General features: G+C 38.8%; 1 protein-coding gene across 2 annotated transcripts in view; it reads left to right on the top strand.

Moving 5' to 3' along the window:
* Positions 1–20641, top strand: part of PAX3 (paired box 3) — a gene marked incomplete at both ends in the record, with an annotated part of 90162 nt that overhangs the window by 48051 nt on the left and 21470 nt on the right. For both annotated transcript variants that reach the window (XM_081050570.1, XM_081050571.1), the window contains one exon: positions 12537–12742. In XM_081050570.1, coding sequence (XP_080906696.1) covers positions 12537–12742 — 206 coding nt within the window. The remainder of the gene's footprint in view (positions 1–12536; positions 12743–20641) is intronic.

Genomic DNA, 20641 nt, shown 5'->3' with positions numbered 1-20641 from the left:
ATTTACTTTCATAGCTACCTTAATCATTGATCTCACATTACAGACACATGTCCGGGATGAGGAGGAGCGGAGGACCCTGGCCTATAATTTGGATTTTTAAGGGAATTAGATATGGAGCAAGAACTGAATATCCATTTTAAATGGATACATATATACTGGCTGATTATGGGCAGGGTGTTCAGAAGAGAATTTCATAAATTTGGGAACGTCTACAAACATCTTCGATGTTTTGGTGATGATTTTTCTCCCTCACTCTTAGAATAAACATAGATAACATTCCCTCCCCCCATCCCCCAACCCACGCTACTCCTTTCAGCCCGGTGGGCTTGGGTAATATGAAGATGAAGGGATGCAGAAGGGGCTACCTTTGCTAAGATTACATTGTGGGATAGGGACTGTTCTATGCTTTACAAACCATCTCCTTTCCTTAAAACCAGCCTTTGAAGCAGGTGTTTTAAAGATAATTTTACTATTGAAAAAACTGGTTCAGAGGGTTAGATATCTTGCCCCAAATCATAGAGGAAGTGACCAAGAGGGTATTTGGAGGAGATTGGCCTGTTTCCAGAGCTGGAGGTCTTCCCACCATGACATACAGCTTCATTTGCCCAAACCTCTGGTACTACCTCTTCTGAGTGCAATGCTGACTGTTGCTTAGGCATAAAGAGAAGAAAGAAGAATTTCAAAAAGCAGCTGTCCCTACCTGAGGACAGTGAAAAATCACTCATATCATCTACTTAGTCATCTCGACTCGTTTACCAATTCCTTCTGGGGTTCTCCGGTGGGCTATGGCACTAATCTGAAAGTCAACCTTCCAGACCTGACCCTCATACCTTTGCAAGAGGAAAGGGAGAAATCACACTTCTTCTTTATTATCCCTTTCCTTCTAGCCTCCAGTGGAGTACTTCTTGCACAGTAGGTATCCCATGAGTGATTTCTGATGATGACCTTGACGTTGCTACTAATTCCTTTGCCAGTGAGAATTAAGCTCAGCTTTCTCTGTTGCCTCCAGGAAAAGAGTTTCCTCTTTTATTTATGTTCAGTGATTACTTCTTTCTATCTTCCAACAAGCAGTAATTGACCCAGATAAGATTTGGATTTTCAAAACAAGCTTCCTGTGCTGCTCCTTTCTTCCTCATGGAACCCAACAGAAAACGAAAAGCAAAGAAACAATCTTGAAATGCCATATGGGAGGTGTCAGTTAAAGCAGTGAGGTATTAATTTGATCTCTATATTAAAGATCACAGGCTCACGGGATCTATGGCTCTGTTATTTAGTAAATAATGTATCTAGGTTTTCCAGCCTCGAGAGGCTAGTTAATCTTTCTGTTGCTGCAGGGCATGGCTGGATTATTTTGTGTATATACCAATACTTTAGTGGAAAGAACACTTGGGAGTTAGGTGATTTGAGTTTTACTTTCTGAGTTTAAGCTCCATATATTATTCATATTTACATCCTGGCACCAAGGATAATATCAGTCATATCTTAGGTATTAAAAAGCTTTACTAAAAGATGAGTGATTTGAGGCAACGCTACTTGCTCTCTCCTGGTTTTATCTGACAAATGAAGGACTGGACTAAGTTTTCTTCCGATGAGCTGCCATTTTGTAAGTGCTGTGCTCTGATAATTCAGGTTTCAGAGTCATTTATCTCCTTACCCTCCTTATGTAGCTTCTGACACAAGCAGTGTAGCTTTTGACTTTCTTCTTAAATCTGCCTTTCTTTTATTTTCCGAACATTTCCTGGCATGCTAACCCTGGCAAAGTTTAGTTGTGGATAAAGCTGTGTAGATTTTGCGTGTTTTAGGGTCGCCTTGTCTTAGTAAGAGTGGCAAAAGCATCCTTTTGTTTTCTTCCCCCTCAAAGCTTCCCTGGGTAACTTGTTACCTCTTTTATGTATTAAGCATTGGTTTATTTGTTGACTTTAAAATGACAGATGCACACAATAGCAAAAATATTCGATCGTAGAAAATCAAGTTGAAGTCAGGGTGGTTCTTTCTTTGTTGATTGGGTCATGAGTTTCCTTGTGTCTTATTTAAAGCTCTGTACATATAGCTAAGGTTTAGGTTTCATAGCCAGAATTCTTTCTTAGTAACTGTATTTTTACAAACACCAACCACCACTGAAACTGTCACTCACCTTTTATGGTCATGTTTTTACAGCTGATTTACAGCGTTGACTGTAACATCTGAGTCCTGGCACTGTAGACCAGGAAGAAACAAATGTGACAATATTGGCCTTGGTTTTTCTTCCAACTCATGTCAAACCTACTCCTGAAATGACAATGTCAATAGAATCTTATATTTGACATGTATGACCTTATATCTAGGTAGCCTTTCTGAGTTCTCATGGAGCAGGTACATTACTCTCTAGACCTTAATTTTTCTCATCTGTAAAATTGGGGATGACAATACCCCTCCTAAGAGGGTTTTGGTAAAGATGAAAGAAAATGTACTCAAGGACACTGGAAGCAGGAAGCTAACACTGACTGAGTCAGTGAAGAGTAGCTTTTCTTATATCGCTATTAACTATTATTGAGTTAATTTTGCCCAGAATTTTTGAAGGAACCATCCCAAGAAGGGCTTTGAGAGATCCTGTTCTGCCTCTGGTTAGCCAGTTTACATGGAAATTTTTTCAGAGGTAAGTTTTTCTACATGGCAGTGGATGAACCACCCATGCACCAGAAAATCTGGTTTTAATTCAGATGCAGTAACAAAAACATAAGCTAAATCTCCTCATAAAGTGAGTCTTTTGCAACATGGTTTTCGTTTCCCTATTAAAGATATATTTTTCCAAAAGAGGAAGGTGAGTATGTTTGGGAAAGTAAAGTGGCCAGACACAATTATTGCTTAAATTTCTTATTTTTTTGTTCTGATAGCATTGAGAACATTAATGGTAACCAACCCAGAATACGAGTATTTCTAATATTCTACAGCTCTGAATAAATACAATATAAATGGAAGAAAGGTACGTACGTAATTACTACATGAAACATGATTTTCTGTTCTATTTCATGGGTTTTTTTTCATACATAACATCTTAGAAATGCATATTTAATCCTGGGAGATTAAAAATGCCTGTTGTTCTTTCAAATTGTTTGCAGTGTTTTGATTTTTTTCCTAACTCAATTCCATTGAATATCTATGAGTTGTCACATTTTTAGTAAGTAATAACTGTGTCAAGCTGTGCTAACAAAATGTCCCAACATAACTGTTCATAAGCATTGTCATTTTAAGAATGAAACAGTTTAGCTAACGATTTATCTCTTATAATGCAGCACTTGGGGCAGCTGTATGATTTGTCTCTTTAGCAAGTCAAGTAATTTCTTTAACAAAATGTTAAGCACAGATGGGCCATAAGCTGTCAGTTAACTATTATTGTGTGTACATCTGCTTGCTTTCAATGCACTGTTTTATGTATTCAGTCAGTTACTTAGCTGCAGCTCTGTGAAAAGCCGAACCTACTCTGATTGGCAAATAAAATGTTCATTTGTCTCTTCTTCCTATTGTTTTGTTTTGGTAACACATGTCAGCAGCTCAATTACCCAGTTCATTAACAGCTCCCAAAGGACATGATGGCCAGCCCGTGATAAGAGGGGCAATTGTGGCGCATATGGTCAATAATAGCCTCTCTCTTGGCAATTGTAAATAAAAGTCACTTGGCCCTTTTCCTTTCACGAGAACTACTGTTTTCCTGTTCCCCTTACCGTGCAAATTACCTTTCTTTGCCCCGTGCAATCCAATCCCACTGGACCAGAGCCTGGTTTACTGCTTTTAGAGACATGAGAAGTCACAAGGATAGAGCACTGCCTCTTAATTGTAATTATGACTGACTTTTAAGCTCTTGAGGGGGAAAGTTCTTATCAGGGGAGATTATTCTTACAAAGCTGTTAGCTGATTAATTAGTTAACTAATCAGTTTTTCTAATTGAATAGCAACACATTTTCTTGGGGCTTTCTTCTCGTTTTTTTTTTCTCTTTGAAATGCTCTGGTGGCGGTTACCATGGAGTTTAAAAAAGCCATTTAAAAAAATTTGCAAATAGAAATTATTTGCAAGGTTGGGGTAAGGAAGCATGACTTCAGCTTTACTGCATGGGAGAGATTCATGTTGTCAATGGAATTCTTGTTACACACGTAAGTCTCAAAATAAAGGGTTTAGGAAGCCACTGGATTAATTTGGGTCAGTGTCAGGGTCCCTAAGCCACTAGCATTCCTCTTTCACGTTACCCCTGTGGAAGGACGTGCGGAAACACAGTTTGGTTGGGATTTTGTGGCTCCCTTACGCAAAATGTTGCTTGTGTCAGGGGAAGAGAAAAGATATAACCATGTTTTTACTTAAATTCAGCTACTAAAAATAATCCCTAGCAAGGCTGCCATGAATGAAAGAAAAATAAGGCTCCCCCCCACCCTTGCTTCATTACTTTTTAAAGCAACTAAGAGTAAAGTGGTGGCTGTTGGGAGAGAACTCCATCCAGAGAAAGGTTTCTCAGTGTAAAGTGGATAGAAATTCACCTCGCACCTGAAATTCCGTTTTTGGAACCTTAGGATACGGGGGTTGTTGGGGCTGCCCAACTCAGTGCCTTGGAGGCAGCTTGGCGGTTCTGCCAGCCTCTGCTTGTCAGCCCTTATCTTAAATAAACACCCAGTGGTCCAAGTTGTGCTTAAAAATAACTCCCGGACGTCGGAGCACAGGGGCGGGTCTTCCTGAACTGCCTCTACAGCGGGCCATATTCATAACCAATCTGTACTCTCCTCCCAGGGCAGCAGGCACTCGGGGAGTTGTTGAGTGTCAGGGTTTATTTGTGCTATTTTGATTAGCACCAACCTGGCAGGAGCTTATTTTCCTTCTAATGACCCCGTGCTGTGAGAAGGCGGCTTCCGAGGGAAGGACTTGGGTCAGAGGGGAGGGGAATAGCGTTACATTTCGGCAGCCCTGAAATGGGGACTGCTGGGCAGGGTAAGAATGGGTCAATGGCTGGAGGGTCTTCATTAGATTTACTGTTCTTCAAAGCACCTTTCTGCGCCTCCAGGAAGCCCAGAATTGCCTTGCCGTACATTGACCCAACTTTTTTTGCATTTGCTAAAGATTCTTGTGCTGGCATATTTGTAGGAGAAGGTGTAGAGGTAATAAAAACGAAAGAAGACCCTCCACCCCCAAGTAGACCACTACTTCGTTTATAAACGATCTCTCGTAGCTTACCAACTGAACAAAATGAAAATTACACGATCCTAGTTCTGGGTTAGGGAATTCTGGGAAGTTCATTTATTACTTCATAGATAGTTAGGTTGTGCATACTTTCTAGATCCTACCTTAGGATTTTGTTGTAAATCCTAGGTTTGTTCCTTTTGGAGGTGTAGCTCTTTTCTTGACATACATACAATTTTAAAACAGGAAAACAATGTCACCAAGTACTTCTTAGCTTGTGAATTAATGTGGAAGAGAAGCTTCCAGGTGCTGAAGTTTCTCAACTGGAGTGGATTAACCCCTACTGTGCATCTATTTCAACCTCCCCTCCTCCTCCCTCCTCTGGAGAAAAAAAACAAAACAAAAAAACCCACAAAAAACCAACCTCCCTTTTCTCATCCACTCCGGCTTTCTTTGTGTCTGCTGCTCCCTGCCAGGCAGGTGTCAGAGCTCTGAATGAGGGTAAATGCCCCGTTGATGGATTCCACAGATGGAGCGTGGAAATCGAGAGAATAGGCCTCAGCCACAGGCCATTTCTTGGGATCCAACAAAAGCCCCCAAATAAGTCAACAAAAATCCCAAAGATCACAAAGGGAAAATGTCATTTGTCATTTACTCTGGGTCTGTGAGGGAATATCAGTCTTGCTTCACTCCTGGATTTCACCCGAGTAAACACGAGAGAGGTCATTCACATCTCTCTCATGTAAAAGGGCTACTTCGGATCAGAAAACAGTTAGTTGTCCCATTGTCCCCTTTATGTTGAATGGAGAAACTCACAAACACAGGAGACGGTCTGCAATTAGCCAAGTAGGTGCATCAAACTTCAAGTTGACCTGTTAAAGACCTTATGGAATATACCTATGAAGTACTCTTAAATTGAGACACAGGATGAAATGACTTCATGGACCTCTCAGGAACAACTTCTATTTTTTTTCTTTAAGTCCGTGAAACACAACTTTGACTACAAATGCTGACGGGTCTAGCTTGGAAAGATTAGTACAGATGGAAAGATCATCTGATTTGGTCTGAGGCCATCGTAAAGGACGGATGACTAAGGAAGTTCAGCCCGAATTCTCGCAGAGTGAGATCCCCCACCTCCTCCCCAGTCTGTAAGCACATTGTATTATATCTGGGGCAAACATCAAGTTTAAATGGTTGTCATGTTTTGATTCTTTAATTATTTAAATGAAAGGTCTTGCTGAGAAGAAAGGTAGTGTGCCAAATTCATCTTTGTGAATTATTTTGTTTCTCCATTTTTTGCCTGTCTCCCGTCTCTGAATTATATTGGTCTGGAAACCAATAATTATAGAATTCCACATGACTAAGTCTCTATAAAATTGAGGTTAGATCGCATGTATAATAGCGTTAACTAGGATGAAATAGTTCCTGAGGCTACAGGAGAGGTCGCAAGGGGTTAACGGACAAAGACATACTCTCTAATTCTGTAATTCCTTCTTTAATTAAACTTCATGGTTGGTCCGCTGGTGGTAATACTTCTGCCTTCTCCTCCCAGTTTGATTTGTTTCCGAAGGAAGAATTTGTAATCCTGTGGGGGTATGATTGTTCCTCATGCTTGATCTTGATCCTTTTTTTTCCCCCACTGACAATATTCATTTTCCTGCGGTTATTCTTGGGAGTTAATGTGAAGTCATTGGGACAATTAAAGCTGTGGTTCCTAAGACATAACATTAGCCTGAGATAGAAAAAGAAGAAATGAACTTGCTTACCAAGTGCAGAGTGGAAACACTCAGGCACCTGGTGAGGTGACATTTCCCTATGATCACTCTCGGATACCTGCTGAATAACTTGTGAATATTCAACAGATTTCAAGTGATTTATTCCTGTACTTTTATCTAAAAATAATTTGAAACATGGATGTAAACACCCTAAATAAATATTGATTTAGTGTTTACTATAAAGTTTTAAAAATACATCCTGGTGAGCAGGAAGAGAGGAGTGAATAGATGGGTATTTTCAGGGCAGTGAAACTGATCTGTATGATACTATAATGGTGGATCCATATCATTATAAATTAGTTAAAACCCATGAAACTGTCCAATAAAAGAGAGAATTCTAATGTAAACTATGGACTTTAGTTTGTAATTATAAACATTGGTTTATCAAGGATAATAAAAGTACTACACTAATGCAAGGTTTTGATAACAAGGGAAAACTAAGTGAGGGGAGAGGAAGGCAGGTATATGCAAGCTCTGTACTTTCTGCTCAGTACTTTTAACCTAAAACGGCTGTAAAAATAAATTACGTTAATTAAAAAAATTTGAGGTTCTTTACAGCTCTTGATATGTTTCACTAAGGTGTCTTTTTTTAAAAAAACACACAAAACATTCCTTCCTTCCTTCATTTCTTCCTTCTTTCCTTCCTTCCTTCCTTTCTTTTTTTCTTTCTATTGGGGAATATTGGGGAACAGTGTGTTTTTCCAGGACCCATCAGCTCCAAGTCAAGTCATTGTTTTCAATCTAGTTGTGGAGGGCGCAGCTCAATGGCCCATGTGGGGATCGAACTGGCAACCTTGGTGTTATGAGCACCAACTGAGCCAACCAGCTCTAACTAACTGAGCCAACTGGCCACCCACTAAGGTGTCTTTAATATCAAAAAAAGAAGACCTTAGTAAAGATATAAAATGAGTGATTAGTTCAACTGCTCGTGAACAATAGCATGTTCTAGATTAACCTTGAGTGTTAGAATCAAGGATCTGTGATGATTCTTACTGGAGACTGCTAATGGCCAGACTGACTATTTTGACTTCTTAAATTCAATCAATACCTTGGCAAATGGATTCTTCTTAGCGCTTTATTATGTTTAATAATTATACCTTGTCTATATGATGAGTTCAATATATGTTTATTGAATTGAATTCAGTTAGAAAAGTTGTTTGACTTAGTATACAGTGCTGATGAAATTGTTGTATTTCTTAAAATTTCATTTGATTCTAGAAAGGTTTTGAAAATTTGGGACAAATGAGAACAACTGTGACAGTCAGCTAAATGATTTACATTGGAATTCCTGTTTTGATTTGTTCTGGTATCCTCTTCAAAAGCAGGTGTGTGTGTGTGTGTGTGTGTGTGTGTGTGTGTGTGTGAGATATAAAGGAAATCAACACCTGTTTAGGACATACCAGGCTGCAAAAGAGAGAGTGTGTTCTTAGCGGTCTCATAGACCTGGGTTAAATCTCGAGTAAACACGTAAGCTTCCCTAATTGTGTGACTTGAATAACTTCTCTGAATCTCTGAGTCTCAATTTCCCTTTTCTGTATGAGATAAGTACTTATTTCACAGGGTTTTGGTGTAGTTACCTGGGCAAGGGACAGAAATCCTCATCCTTTTGGTAAGATTTGCTCCAGGTTCATTGGCGACATTGAGTTAAACTCCTATGTAAGTCAAGAATGGATTACGAGGGGGGTTTAGTAACAGAGTCAAAACTTTCAGTCTGACAAGAATATGGATTGAGATAAAATCTGAGAATTTTTATGCAACTTAAAGCAGTAAAATTTCCACTTAAAAGACCATGTATTATGTATTGATATGTATTTTCTTATGAGAGTGATTCTGGAATTTGAAATTGGAGGGTTGCTATCTTTATTTAAGGAAAAAGCAAACTTTGTGAAGATATGTGTAGACTATGATCGAGGAACTTAAATGTAATTGAAAATGTTCCCTTAAAATTAAGGCTGGACAGTAGAAATCATCTGAAGAGATTATGTTACTGAGGAGATTACATTTAATCTAGTTGTCTTGTCCTGGCAATTTATTACACATGTAGGTAACCATCTTAAGTTTTAGATTTTTTTTTTTGGTAAAAACTGAATAATTCAAATTCAGGACATTGTGAATCATGGTGTAAATAATGAATTTCATTCCCGTTGAATGATATAAGTAGTAGAATTTCCATCTTTAGAAATAGCTAGTATTTCTCAGCTGGTAGATTAATCTTGGGTTGTTGACTTAACATATTTCAAAGGCCCACATCCTTTTGTTATTTACAGATGGGGAAAAGTTAGAACTAGCTTGGAAGATTGTGGCTTTATATTGCCAGAAATGATCAGTTGGTTCAGATAATTTCCCTCAGAAAAATCATTTCCTCAGTGTCTTTTGAATTGATGCTATGTGGAAGTTTTCCTAGTTAGATGCAATCTTTGGATTGCTTTTGAATGAAAGTCTAGAAATAACAGAAGCAATTTGTTAGCTTGTTAAAGAAAATTTTATTTTTGATGGTAAAGGCTATCGTATTGAACTCTTAGAAGTATGAGTCTTAAATCACCAACTGTTGCTGGTGCTTCCTCATTTTTTAAGTTATGTCCTCTGAAAAAATTGATAATTGCTTTCCAGAAAAATGCAGTATGCAAATACGTTAGAATTTCCAAATAATTTTAGAGGATTCACACCCCCCCATCCAAAAAAAACAAAACATAACAAAGCTCATGTAAATAGATAGATGGGAGACTCATTAAATCAGAATTTCCATTTAAGAAGATAAAATGGTGGCAGAAAAATCAATGTTAGTTCAAAACCTAAATTTTACCTGGCACTTTCATTTATTCAAAATGTATTTATCGAGCACCTACTATGTTCTCAGGCTTTTCTAACAGTGAGCAAGCCAGAGAAGAGCCTTTAGCTCCCAGAATTTATATTTCAGGGGTGGGGGGTGTTGATTGTCAAGGTGAAACAAAGTGGTCTTGACTCTCAGAATTAGCTCTTGCTGGTTACTTGTAACTCTGAGCAGCCCTTTTTCTTCAGGAACCAGCAATGGTTTTGATTAATTGACCTGACAGCGCATGGCACATCATATTTACTTGGGAGGATTTAATAACCTTGGAGACTCCCAAAGGCATCATGAAAATTTCCACATACTATTATCCTAATGGGATCATAGTAAGAGAAAGTGCAAGCACCCATATAAGGTTCACACAGGCAGAGGAAGCTTTTGGTCAGTCCTTCAATGCTGTTGAGTTTTTCGCCTGATTTCACATTAGAAAGAAAAGTTAGGGCAACAGAGACCCAAAGCATGGAGGGAAAACATGGAAGGAAATTTATTGTCCTCTTAGGGAAATAAGTAGGTTGTTTCTTGTGGTGTGTATTATTTTTGATTTAAAAAGATAGAAGTGAAAGCAATTTTTTTGGATAAATTGTGGCAGGAAATATTTTCTATACATGGGAATTCTGAGAGGATAAACAATAGTTAATCTGGAATAGTCTAGAAAGGTGGTTCTCAAAATGTTGTCCAGGATCAGTAAAATTGTCATCAGTTACCTGGGACTGTGTTAGAAATGCAAAGTCTCAGAGTATACCCTAGACCTACAGATCAGAGACTGTGGAAGCATGGACAGCATTCTGTGTTTTAACAAATTTTCCAGGTGATTCTGATGTTCCAAAAGTTTGAGAACCACTGCCCTACAATGAGGCACAAACTCTTGCTCTTTGAATTTGGCTCACATTTATCACACATATAAACATATAAGTTGCACTGGGAGTTTTTGAAATTTATAATACAATGCATAACATGTTTCTTAGCATGTTGATACTTCTTTATGATATTCCCATACTTAAGGACTATTTTCTTTTTTTAAGTTAATATGAAAATACCCTAAAAGAATACTAAAATGTCCTAAAATAATTAATTTATACTAAACTACACTATTTTATGTTAAATTAGATAACATAATTGAAAAACCAAATATGATGGCTAACATACAGTTGATGCATTGTACATTATAGTTCCCTTTTGCTTTTATGCACAAATGTTTTTTAAAATTTGTCATATATTGTATATTAAGTCGTCTTTAAATTTTACAGTGTTTGGATGTGAATAAAATGTAGAGTATGAAAATATTAGCAAACAAAATTATATTTATGGGTTAGTTTGGATGGGCACCTCTTTGGGCAGCTTATAATTCATACTGATGTAGAATGAAAGTTTAGATTTCTGTAGGGCAGAGTTAAGTTTGAACTGAAAATGCAAGAGAATAGTAACACAGGAGATTTTGCATTCTCATATTGCTGCCAGTGCCACCTGCATTTACAATGAATGACCTTGACTTTGACATTAATAGTCTACAATTTTCTGGCTTTCCTTCCCCATCTGCTGAGAGCACATTTCAGCCCCTTTCCCAGAGGATCCCAGTTATTTGGGGGAGTTTTCAGAGCACGTTTGGATGTGCTCAGGAGCAAGGCTGCTCGGGTTCCTGGTTATACTTACAGCCTGTGGCCTGACAGTTTTCTGATGGCCCTCAGCCACCGCCTCAGTGTGCAGGGCCTCCGGGGGAGGGCTGCTCTTCTGCCCAGAGCCCTGTGTCTAGTGCACCCTGAAACTGCAGAATCCTCTATAAGCAAACAGGTCCTCACAACTCAGAGACACCCTACTGTATCATGAACACAAATTCCTATCTAATTTCCCAGCTCTTCCTCCTTTCCTAGTAACCTACACACAGATTGGAAGGTCTCCCTCCCCAATGCATATTAATACCGGTGAATGGAAGCTTTGGTGGGGAGGGGGCCGCAGCAGGTCTGGTTCCATGGAGAGACCTATGTTGTTGCCCAGGGCCCCACACTCACGAGGGTCCTGTGCTCAGCTTTATGCTCTGTTGCTATCTTGAAATTTTTGAACACAGGGACCTGTATTTTAATTTCGAGCTGAGTTCCTCCAATTAGGCAGTGGTCCTGGGCAGCTGCCCATGCAGTCAGCAGACCCCAGATTCGGAACTTCTTTTAGGGGCAATTTACCAGACTACCCCTGTTTCTTCTTGAGTCTGTTCTTGAGATTTGCATTAGAGGTATCCAAACTCTCCTTAAAGCATTTCCCAGAATCTGGTAAGGAGATACTAAATTTAAACTAGATTTTTCTTCTAGGAGCATTAGACTCCATAAATTTATAGGAATCCTGTAACAGTTCACTATGATTGATTTTTAGATGCCCAGTCAATTTTGGAATATTTATTTAAAAAGTCCCTTTTGTTAACAGATACTTTTGATGTAAACATTGGTGAAAGTTGATGAAGAACCAAATTAAATACGACTCATTCATTAGCCATGCATTAAATTACCTGTGAAATGCTAAGGATGAGGGTCCTAAAAATGGAATAAGACCTGTCCCTGTTTTTTAAGAACTCATAAGAGGCCTAGAATGACAGATGCAGAGAGAGTGATTATTTTTCTCTGAGGGGCTTGCAGATAGGGTAGGGGAAGAGAATAAATACCATTTAATAATATAATACCTCCAAGAGGGGCGTGGTATCCATGGAAGACCTTGGGAATGCCCCTTAGACTTGGGTCTGAATCATGATGGCTTGGTCACACTTGCTTCTGATTCACATTTTATCACTCGTTTTCTCCTGTGCTCTTAGCCTCTGCACCCCAGTCGGATGAAGGCTCTGACATCGACTCTGAACCAGACTTGCCACTAAAGAGGAAACAGCGCAGGAGCCGAACCACCTTCACAGCAGAACAGCTTGAAGAACTGGAACGCGCTTTTGAGAGAACCCACTACCCTGATATTTATACCAGGGAGGAGCTGGCGCAGAGGGCGAAGCTCACGGAGGCCCGAGTACAGGTACTGACGTCTACACCCACGTCCTGCTTCCATCCCGGCAGGAAAACAAAAAGCGTCTTCTCGTTTAAAGCCTATTTCAAACCAAGAAAGTAGATACAGTAGGAATGGCACATCTATGAATTGTAGCCTGTAAGCATTATAAAGTTGTTTCGTCTCTAAGGCCTTTTCTTCATATTTTACCTTGTCATGATAACAATGTGATGACCTCTTATTTCTTTTTATTTACATTTGCCTGGTTCAACCCCCCCTCTCCCCCACCCCATCCCCGTCCCTCCCTTCCCCCCTCCCCCACCAATCTGTTTTGTTTTAGATTGTATACAGCAGTACTTTACTTTGCTAACCAGTCAGAAAATCATCTTTTTTCTTAATAGGTTGGTAAATCCAATTAAATTGGTTGATAACGAGGTATACGTTTGGCTTCCTTTCTGTCATGTTGTTTGATACAAGTATTTTATATGTATAGATTTTGAAATGTGATCTATTGAATTTGCTTTCGCTGTGTTCTCCGTATTTGGGAGGTACTTATGAAAATGCGCATTCTTATTTTAAAATCTGGTTATTATTACTAGGAGAATATGATTATAGCAGATATATCACACAGACGGGTGTCAATTCACGGCAGTCACTCCTCATTTCAAGAATCCTAATTGTGTGTGGGGCACTATATGGGCTTTGGGGGTGGCACACAAATCATGGTAAACCAAATCTGAGTGGTTCCTCCGTGCCAGGCACTGTTCTAAGTGCCTTGCATGAATTAACCCATGTACTTGTCATTGAAATCCTGGGTAGTATGTACTATTATCATCTCCAATTTATTTCTCAGGCTATTTAAGTAACTACCCAAAGTTTAATCACTCGTAAACGATAGAGGTAATTGGATTCCATATACTTGTCCTCCATGTCCTGTCAAATATGAAGCTATGCAAAGGTATATAAGGTAAAAATCCTTTCCTGGAAGGGTTCTATTGTTCAGAAGCATTTCAAATAACCATAATATTTTCAGAACCGTTTGAATTATCTTTTTTAGAATTTTTAGAAGTACAGTTGACCCTAGAACAACATGCGGGTTAGTGGCACCCCCCCCTGCCCAGTCAAAAATCCGCATATAACTTTTGACTCCAGGAAAACTTAGCTGTCGCTCGGCATCTGTGGGGGATTGGTTCCAGGTACCCTGGCGGACACCATACTCCAAGCATGCTCAAGTGCCTTATCTAAAATGATGCAGATCAATGAATATAGTATTTACTAAAAAAACAGAAATCTGCATGTAAGTGGACCCATGCAGTTTACACCTGTGTTCAAGATTTACCTGTACTCTGAACCCTCAGGAAAAGGCAACATTTGGTATAACATGTTTTGGTATAATATGTTTGGTATAATAATATAGTGAGTGATATAATAATGTTTTCATCAGAAATGATGAACCTCCCCGTCCAGGTAGTAAAACACTGTTTGAAAGATTACAACTGTCTTAGGGTAGCCTGAAACTTCTTGCTGCCCCAGAAGTTAAGTTACCTTATCTGAAAATGTTGTGTTATTCCCAGATACTTGACTTTGATAGTCAAAGTGAGGCTGGGACTCGGCAGGGGACTGGTCCATTGCTATGGTCTCTAGAGTGATATGGTCTCTATAGTGATCAACACTTTCTCATAGGCAGCCATTTTCCTCTCCTGTCATAGAATTTTGCAGAAACAACCTCTTCCAGGTTTCAGAGCTGAGTCAGAGAGATTGTTTTATTTAATCTTATTTTCCATAGGATCATCATAGTGCTAAAGATGTCAAGGAATGCTGAGATTAGTTAAGACAAGTCTCTCAAGGAGCTACAAGCTAATCTGGGTAATAAAGTAATCATGCAAATAATTTGAAAACGAAGCAGAAGTGATAAGTACCATAAGAAAGAGACCAAGGGCAGTGGGAATTGAGAAGAGGAAAGTGTGAGATCTTGTTGGAGTAAATAAGAGGAGCGCCTGGAGAAGGCAGATTTGAGATGGACTTTTCAGGCTAAATAGATATTCATTGGACAGGGTGGGTGGGGGGAGTACAGTAGTAAGAGGGAACAAGAGGAACAAAAGCACAGAGAGTTGGAAGCACATCACTTACATATATATATAGGTGATCTTTCATTTTCACTAATGTTGAGGGAACAGTGAACAGTTCAATAGGATTGGTGGATAAGCAGTGGTGGGTGACAGGAAGGACTATGGTTGGAAGTCAAGGCTGAGGACATCTGTGGAAGCCTTGGGTTTCAGGCTAGGCCACACACTTGATGCAATAGCAGTGGAATCTGTAGGCATGAAATAGGTCAGTGGCAGTGGGAATGGAAAGGATGGCAGTGAAAGGTATTCAGAAGTGGAATGTAAGCAACTGATTGTATAAGCTGGAGGTGGGTGGAAGGGGGAATGAAGAGAGGGTCCCAGATATATGGAGGTTTATAGTGTACATGTTTACTGTTGGTACTATTCAATCCCTCTGCCTGTTACATTGGGATACGGAGTTCCTTCCCAGAAATGACCACCTCTAACCACACATCATGATCATGTATATACATAAATATTATGTTATTACATGATAATGTATAGTATACATGTTATATATATAACAATGTTACAACTGATATATATGTGTATATATATATATATATATATATATATATATATCTCAAATCTATTTTGCTTTTATTACAGTTCTATGATTACATGGTTTCAATGTGAAGTAAAGTTCATTCATCACTTTACTCTTTCAGCCAACCTTTATTGCATACCTACTATAGTCCAGGATTTGGTCCCTATTCTCCATGGCTGGACAAGGTCACATACTGGGTGTGTCCTTAAGATAGATCAGCTATCAGCTCTGAACTCAGAGTCCAAAAACAAACACTGATTTTAAAGAAATCAAACAAAGAAACTGATGGAACACTGAAAAGGGTGTTTAGTGTTGCTCTGTCTCATTCTTGCCTTGGCCGAAGAGGAGGATGGGGGATGGGATAAATCTGAAGCCTGTGCAGCTCGTACAGTGCCTGGCATTCGTGTCTGGCTCAATGAATGTCAAAGGAGATGAGAATGGCCCATTAACTTCCAGAGGACATGGGATCAAATCAATAAAGAGTGGTTCATATTTTTCTATACAGTGACCTCGTCTCCAAAGCAGGGCCCTCATTAACCTAACAGCTGTCCTAATGTGGCTTTAACCCGGTGACTTTTTACATTCCTTATGGCTTCATTAGTTCCCTTGAGACACATCATGTCCTGCACTATGGCTGTGATGTACAGCCTAACAAATTCCCTACAACACCCAGCATATGGATCTTTTACTTAACCCAGCAGGAAAAAGAAGGGAGTAGTTAATCACTGATTAAAATGCCAGAACAAAATCCTTTAGTTTTTAGAAGGATCTGGGAAAGCAGTAGCAAAGTCAACTCAGTGTGAGTGATAGCCAGAAAGTGTGAGTTAGTTTAATTTGGGGCACCTGGGAAAACCAAACACCAAATCAAAAAAAAAAAAAAAAAAAAAAAAAAAAAAGAAAAAAAAAAAGAAAGAAAAGAAAACAACACCCCAAACACATTCCATTCCATTTTTCTTTTTTTCCTGAGGAAATGTATTTCTAAACTCTTCTGAATAGAGATAAGACTAAAGCTATAATGACTTAGGCTTTTGTCAGTATTTCAGAAAATTTGTTTAGACAGTAGCTGTTATGTTTATCATAGCCAAATCTAAGTACACAATCTAAGAATTGTTGTACATCAAAGACTAATTTGCCCAGTTTACTTCCTAGGTAGCTGTTATTTTGTAAATCATGGGAAGCATTCAGGTTTTGTGGGGAAGAATGCCTTGCAAATATTTGTGATAGGAGAAAGTTTTAGTAACTATTTTATCTAAGAACTCCACGAAACAGGCAAGTATCATTTTCTTTCATCGCCAAGATAATGGAAGACAGGACATAGAAACAGAATTTCTGCTTGTAGAAAGAGAATTTAACTAGGAGTCAGAAGGTATGGGTTTTGGTCTCAGCTTGCCAAAAGCATTTTGTTGAGCAAGTCACTTAATTCTGCTATAATTGCTATTATCCTGCTGTGCTTCAGGTTTTTTTTTTTTGGTTTTCTTTTCTTTTTTAAAATTTGTGTGGGTTAGATGAGATGATCTCAGTCAGTCTGAGTCTGTGGATGACCAGGATAATCATGGATGACTTTAGGAGAATTGAGATTTGCATACAAAATGTGATTGTTTGTGTGTGTGTGTACAGTGTTAACTGGAGAGAGGGCCTCTTGCTTTTATCATATTGTCAAATACCACCTCCCCCTGTTCTGTCTCCCAATTAAAAACTACTAGGATGCATGATCTGTCACTCAGGACCCTGCTGGCATCAGTAGTTTGGGGTTCTCAAGGAAACCTAATGGTGACTGAAAGCCATCTAACAGATCTGCATAGTTCAGAAACTGAGATAGGTATGGAATCTTTGAGCCTAAACTCTATAATGAAGTAAAAATATGGTCATCCTGCAGTTCATTGCAGGACTTGGCTCTTGGAATGTACGGGGATGCAGTTCAGTATGCTGTCACGTGTGTCTGCGGTCCTCTGACACTTGTGGGAGGGAGCATGGCATTTCTCCTCGTCAACTTTGCTCATCCTGTCCCCAGCCTCTCACCATACAGTGGTCAAAGCTGGATGGCAGCAATAATAGGGGGGCTGGGAGAGTGTGGTCTGAAAAGCCAGGGGCTGGAGTGAATGAGAAGGTCCAGGGGAACTAGCAGCTTGTCCTGAATTTGCCTGCTCAGAAAGTACTGTATATTTGGCTTTGTAGCATTAGACATCACCAAATCTAGTGTTTAATCAAGCATTTTATAATCTTGTTATGAATTCTCTTTCTAAGGATTAAGTGTTACATTCTTTCCCTATTTTCCAAATTGCATTTGAAATAACCCATCTGGAATAATGTAGGTTAGATTGCCTTTGAGGACCACACCAAAAATGTGAACCAGTAATTAATGGATGGACAAAATTAGGCTTACACCATGGGACAATTAGCACTAATCCATGAAACTTGGAAGCAAATTTGACCTAAGTCTCCATTCAAGCCAAACTGGCTTTCAATTATTTGAGGTGTTATTTGGGCATTTTCCTGTTTGCTCATGGGCACAAAAGGCTTTGGCTGTAGACCATAGAGCTAAGAAAACAAAGCAGCCTTTAATTCTTGAGTTTCTCAGACAGAGGTGGCAATGTGGCAAATTTTTACGTAATAGCTAACATTTATTGAACACTTAATATCTCTTTGGGATTCTTTTAAGGGCTTTGATTGCACTGTCTCATTTAGTTGTCACAACTGTCTTGTGAAATAGTTTTTTATTTTATTTCTTCCATTAAGCAGATTAGAAAACAAGAGTTCCACAGATATTGTTCAAGGTCATAGAGGTACAAAGGGGGGGAAGGAGGAACAGCGATTCAACTTTTGCCTGGTCTGCGTTTGCACCCATGTTAATAAAAAGTATTACTGTATCTTTTAAAGTATTAAGTTTATCCCATCTTATATTGTTGAGGGTCTGAACAAATTGGTTACGTCTTTTACTCATGGAGAGAAAAAATTATTAAAACCTTATTTTTCTTTGATTCTATATCTTTTCCCCCTAGTTATGATGTTATGGGGGTCTTTCTGTCAATTTAACTTTTTTCTCAAAAAATCTTTGGATATTGTGTGATTCCAGAAATGGATCTAAAGGTCATTTTCAAAAGGCATGAATATAGCTTTGTGGAAGAGCTCTGTAGGGGGATTTACAAGTAAGGAGAGATCCAGGGGGCAGATGAAAATGAACCAGGCTGCAGTTCATCAAATGAAGTAAAAACTTCAAGGGAATGTCTTTCAGTTAAAGATGGGGTGGTAACAGTATCCCAGGCTAATTGTGCTTGGCTAGTTTGGGTATTTAAAATGAAGGTTATTTTAAGGTCAATCTTTTCTTTCTATTAAAAATAGAGGATATGTCTTTTATGTGTTTCAAAGAATAAAGAAGGAAAAGACCACTTCCCAATTTGCAACTTCAGTCAATTTTTTCTTTAATGTTTCTTGTGGCAGATCAACTGGTTCTAGGAGAAGCAGAAGGTTAGCAGTGGCAAGATGATAAAAAAATTGGTGAAATGGCCAGAGATAGGCAGATCTGTCTTTAGTAAGCCCTGGTTCTCCCATAGGACTGGCCCTCTGGACTTAGGTAGCCTAAATTTAAACAACATTTAAATTCCTTCCTGTGGCAAACTCTTGAACTTCCTGTTGAAGGTTTGTTTTTCAGTAAAGATTTGCTTCCCAACTATTTCTCTTCACGTTTTATTGTACTTTAAATATAAGAACTTTAAAATCCAACTCTTGCTGGATTTACTCAATATCTTCAATATTTTTTTGTATTGTTTTGGAAAAATATAAACAAACCCCCAGAAATCTTATACCCCTAGTCTTTTGGATTCAATCATTTGAAGCTATTTGTAGAAAATTATGATGCTTCTTCTCATTTATTATTTGAAGAAAGACATTTTTGATTAAATAATTGGGTTATAGAGGAGTTAGAATGAACTTGAATGAAAAGCAAGTTGAGATTATTGGAGGGATCAGGCATAGCCACCCACTGGATAAATCAAACTTGGTTTACTTATCTAAAGGTTACAGAAGGAATTTGGCATAGAGAGATTGACAACATGGCTCTGATAACACCAGAAGTGCAAGCTTCTGAGTTCTTCTTAAAAGAGCTCACTGGTCCAATTGAAAACAGTATGTCTGAATGAATGAAGTCACATGAGAACTTTTGGAAATTCGACTCTTCTCCCAGCTTAGTACAGAAAGCTGGAGATGCACTGCACGAAGGTAGGTTTAGATAGAGGTGGGGGACCATTTTACCTGAGCCAGGTGGCCTTGTTAATCTCAACGTTTTATAATATATGACCACAGTGTGTGGGATAGCACAGTACACTCAGGCATGAATGTGGCTCTAATTTTTCACCCTCAGCCTCCTCTGGCTAAGACAGCTTGTTCGAAGCACATCCCTGAAAACAGTTTTCTTACCCCATGCCTCTGAGAGTCATAGTAACAGACACTCAGATTTGCGGTGAGAAAACACAATTGATGTGGAGCTCAAACTGAGTGCCGTTCGTGCTTCTATTATCCCAGGTGGCAAGTCATTAAGTAAAATGCTAATTCAATTATGTATCAACGTAGGAAAATATTGACTTACCTTCTTTCCCTGTTGGAAACTTAAGGAGTATTCAGTGTTAGTCCTTTGAGGACATTCAAACAGCTTTCCTTACCAGTATCTTGCAACATGCTTAGAGAAGACCAAACTCTTTTGCAGACAAATGCTTGAGGGAATAGCAAACATTTAACTAGGGGCCTTGGCAAAATATTTGTTAAGTTGGGCTTTCTTGCTCCAGAAGGGAGAAATTCCACCCTCCATTCTTTTAAAAAATTTCATGACGTAAAAAACTGCAAATAAGTGGTATAATTGTTAACTTAGTTCTAGGAGGAAATTAAGTCTTATCTTTTCTTAGACATGCTATTCTCCTGCATGTATCACGTCCATCTGGAGTGACCTTCTGTTGAAATCACGCCTGTTAAAATGAGTTGAAACTCTGTCTCCACTCTAAACTTTTCCTGATTCTCTGCATTTCCAGAATGGAGCTTCTACCTCTAGTAAGCAATTATTTTGAATTCTTTGAAGACTCTGTGAATTCTAGGAGGACGAGACTATAAGCTGCTCAAGTGCAGGAATCTTATCTTATTCTATCATCTTATTCACCCCTTTATCTCTCTGACCCCAAGCACAGGACTTTTCCCCATATAAAGTTTTCAATGAACTTTTGATATAGGAATTGTCATATCTTTAATTGGTAGACATCCTCTCTCATTTAGGGGGCACCATCACATATACAC

Source organism: Rhinolophus hipposideros (genome assembly GCF_964194185.1).
Source record: "Rhinolophus hipposideros genome assembly, chromosome: 6".
NCBI classification, from domain to species: Eukaryota; Metazoa; Chordata; class Mammalia; order Chiroptera; family Rhinolophidae; genus Rhinolophus; species Rhinolophus hipposideros.
This window is presented reverse-complemented; position numbering and strand designations above follow the sequence as displayed.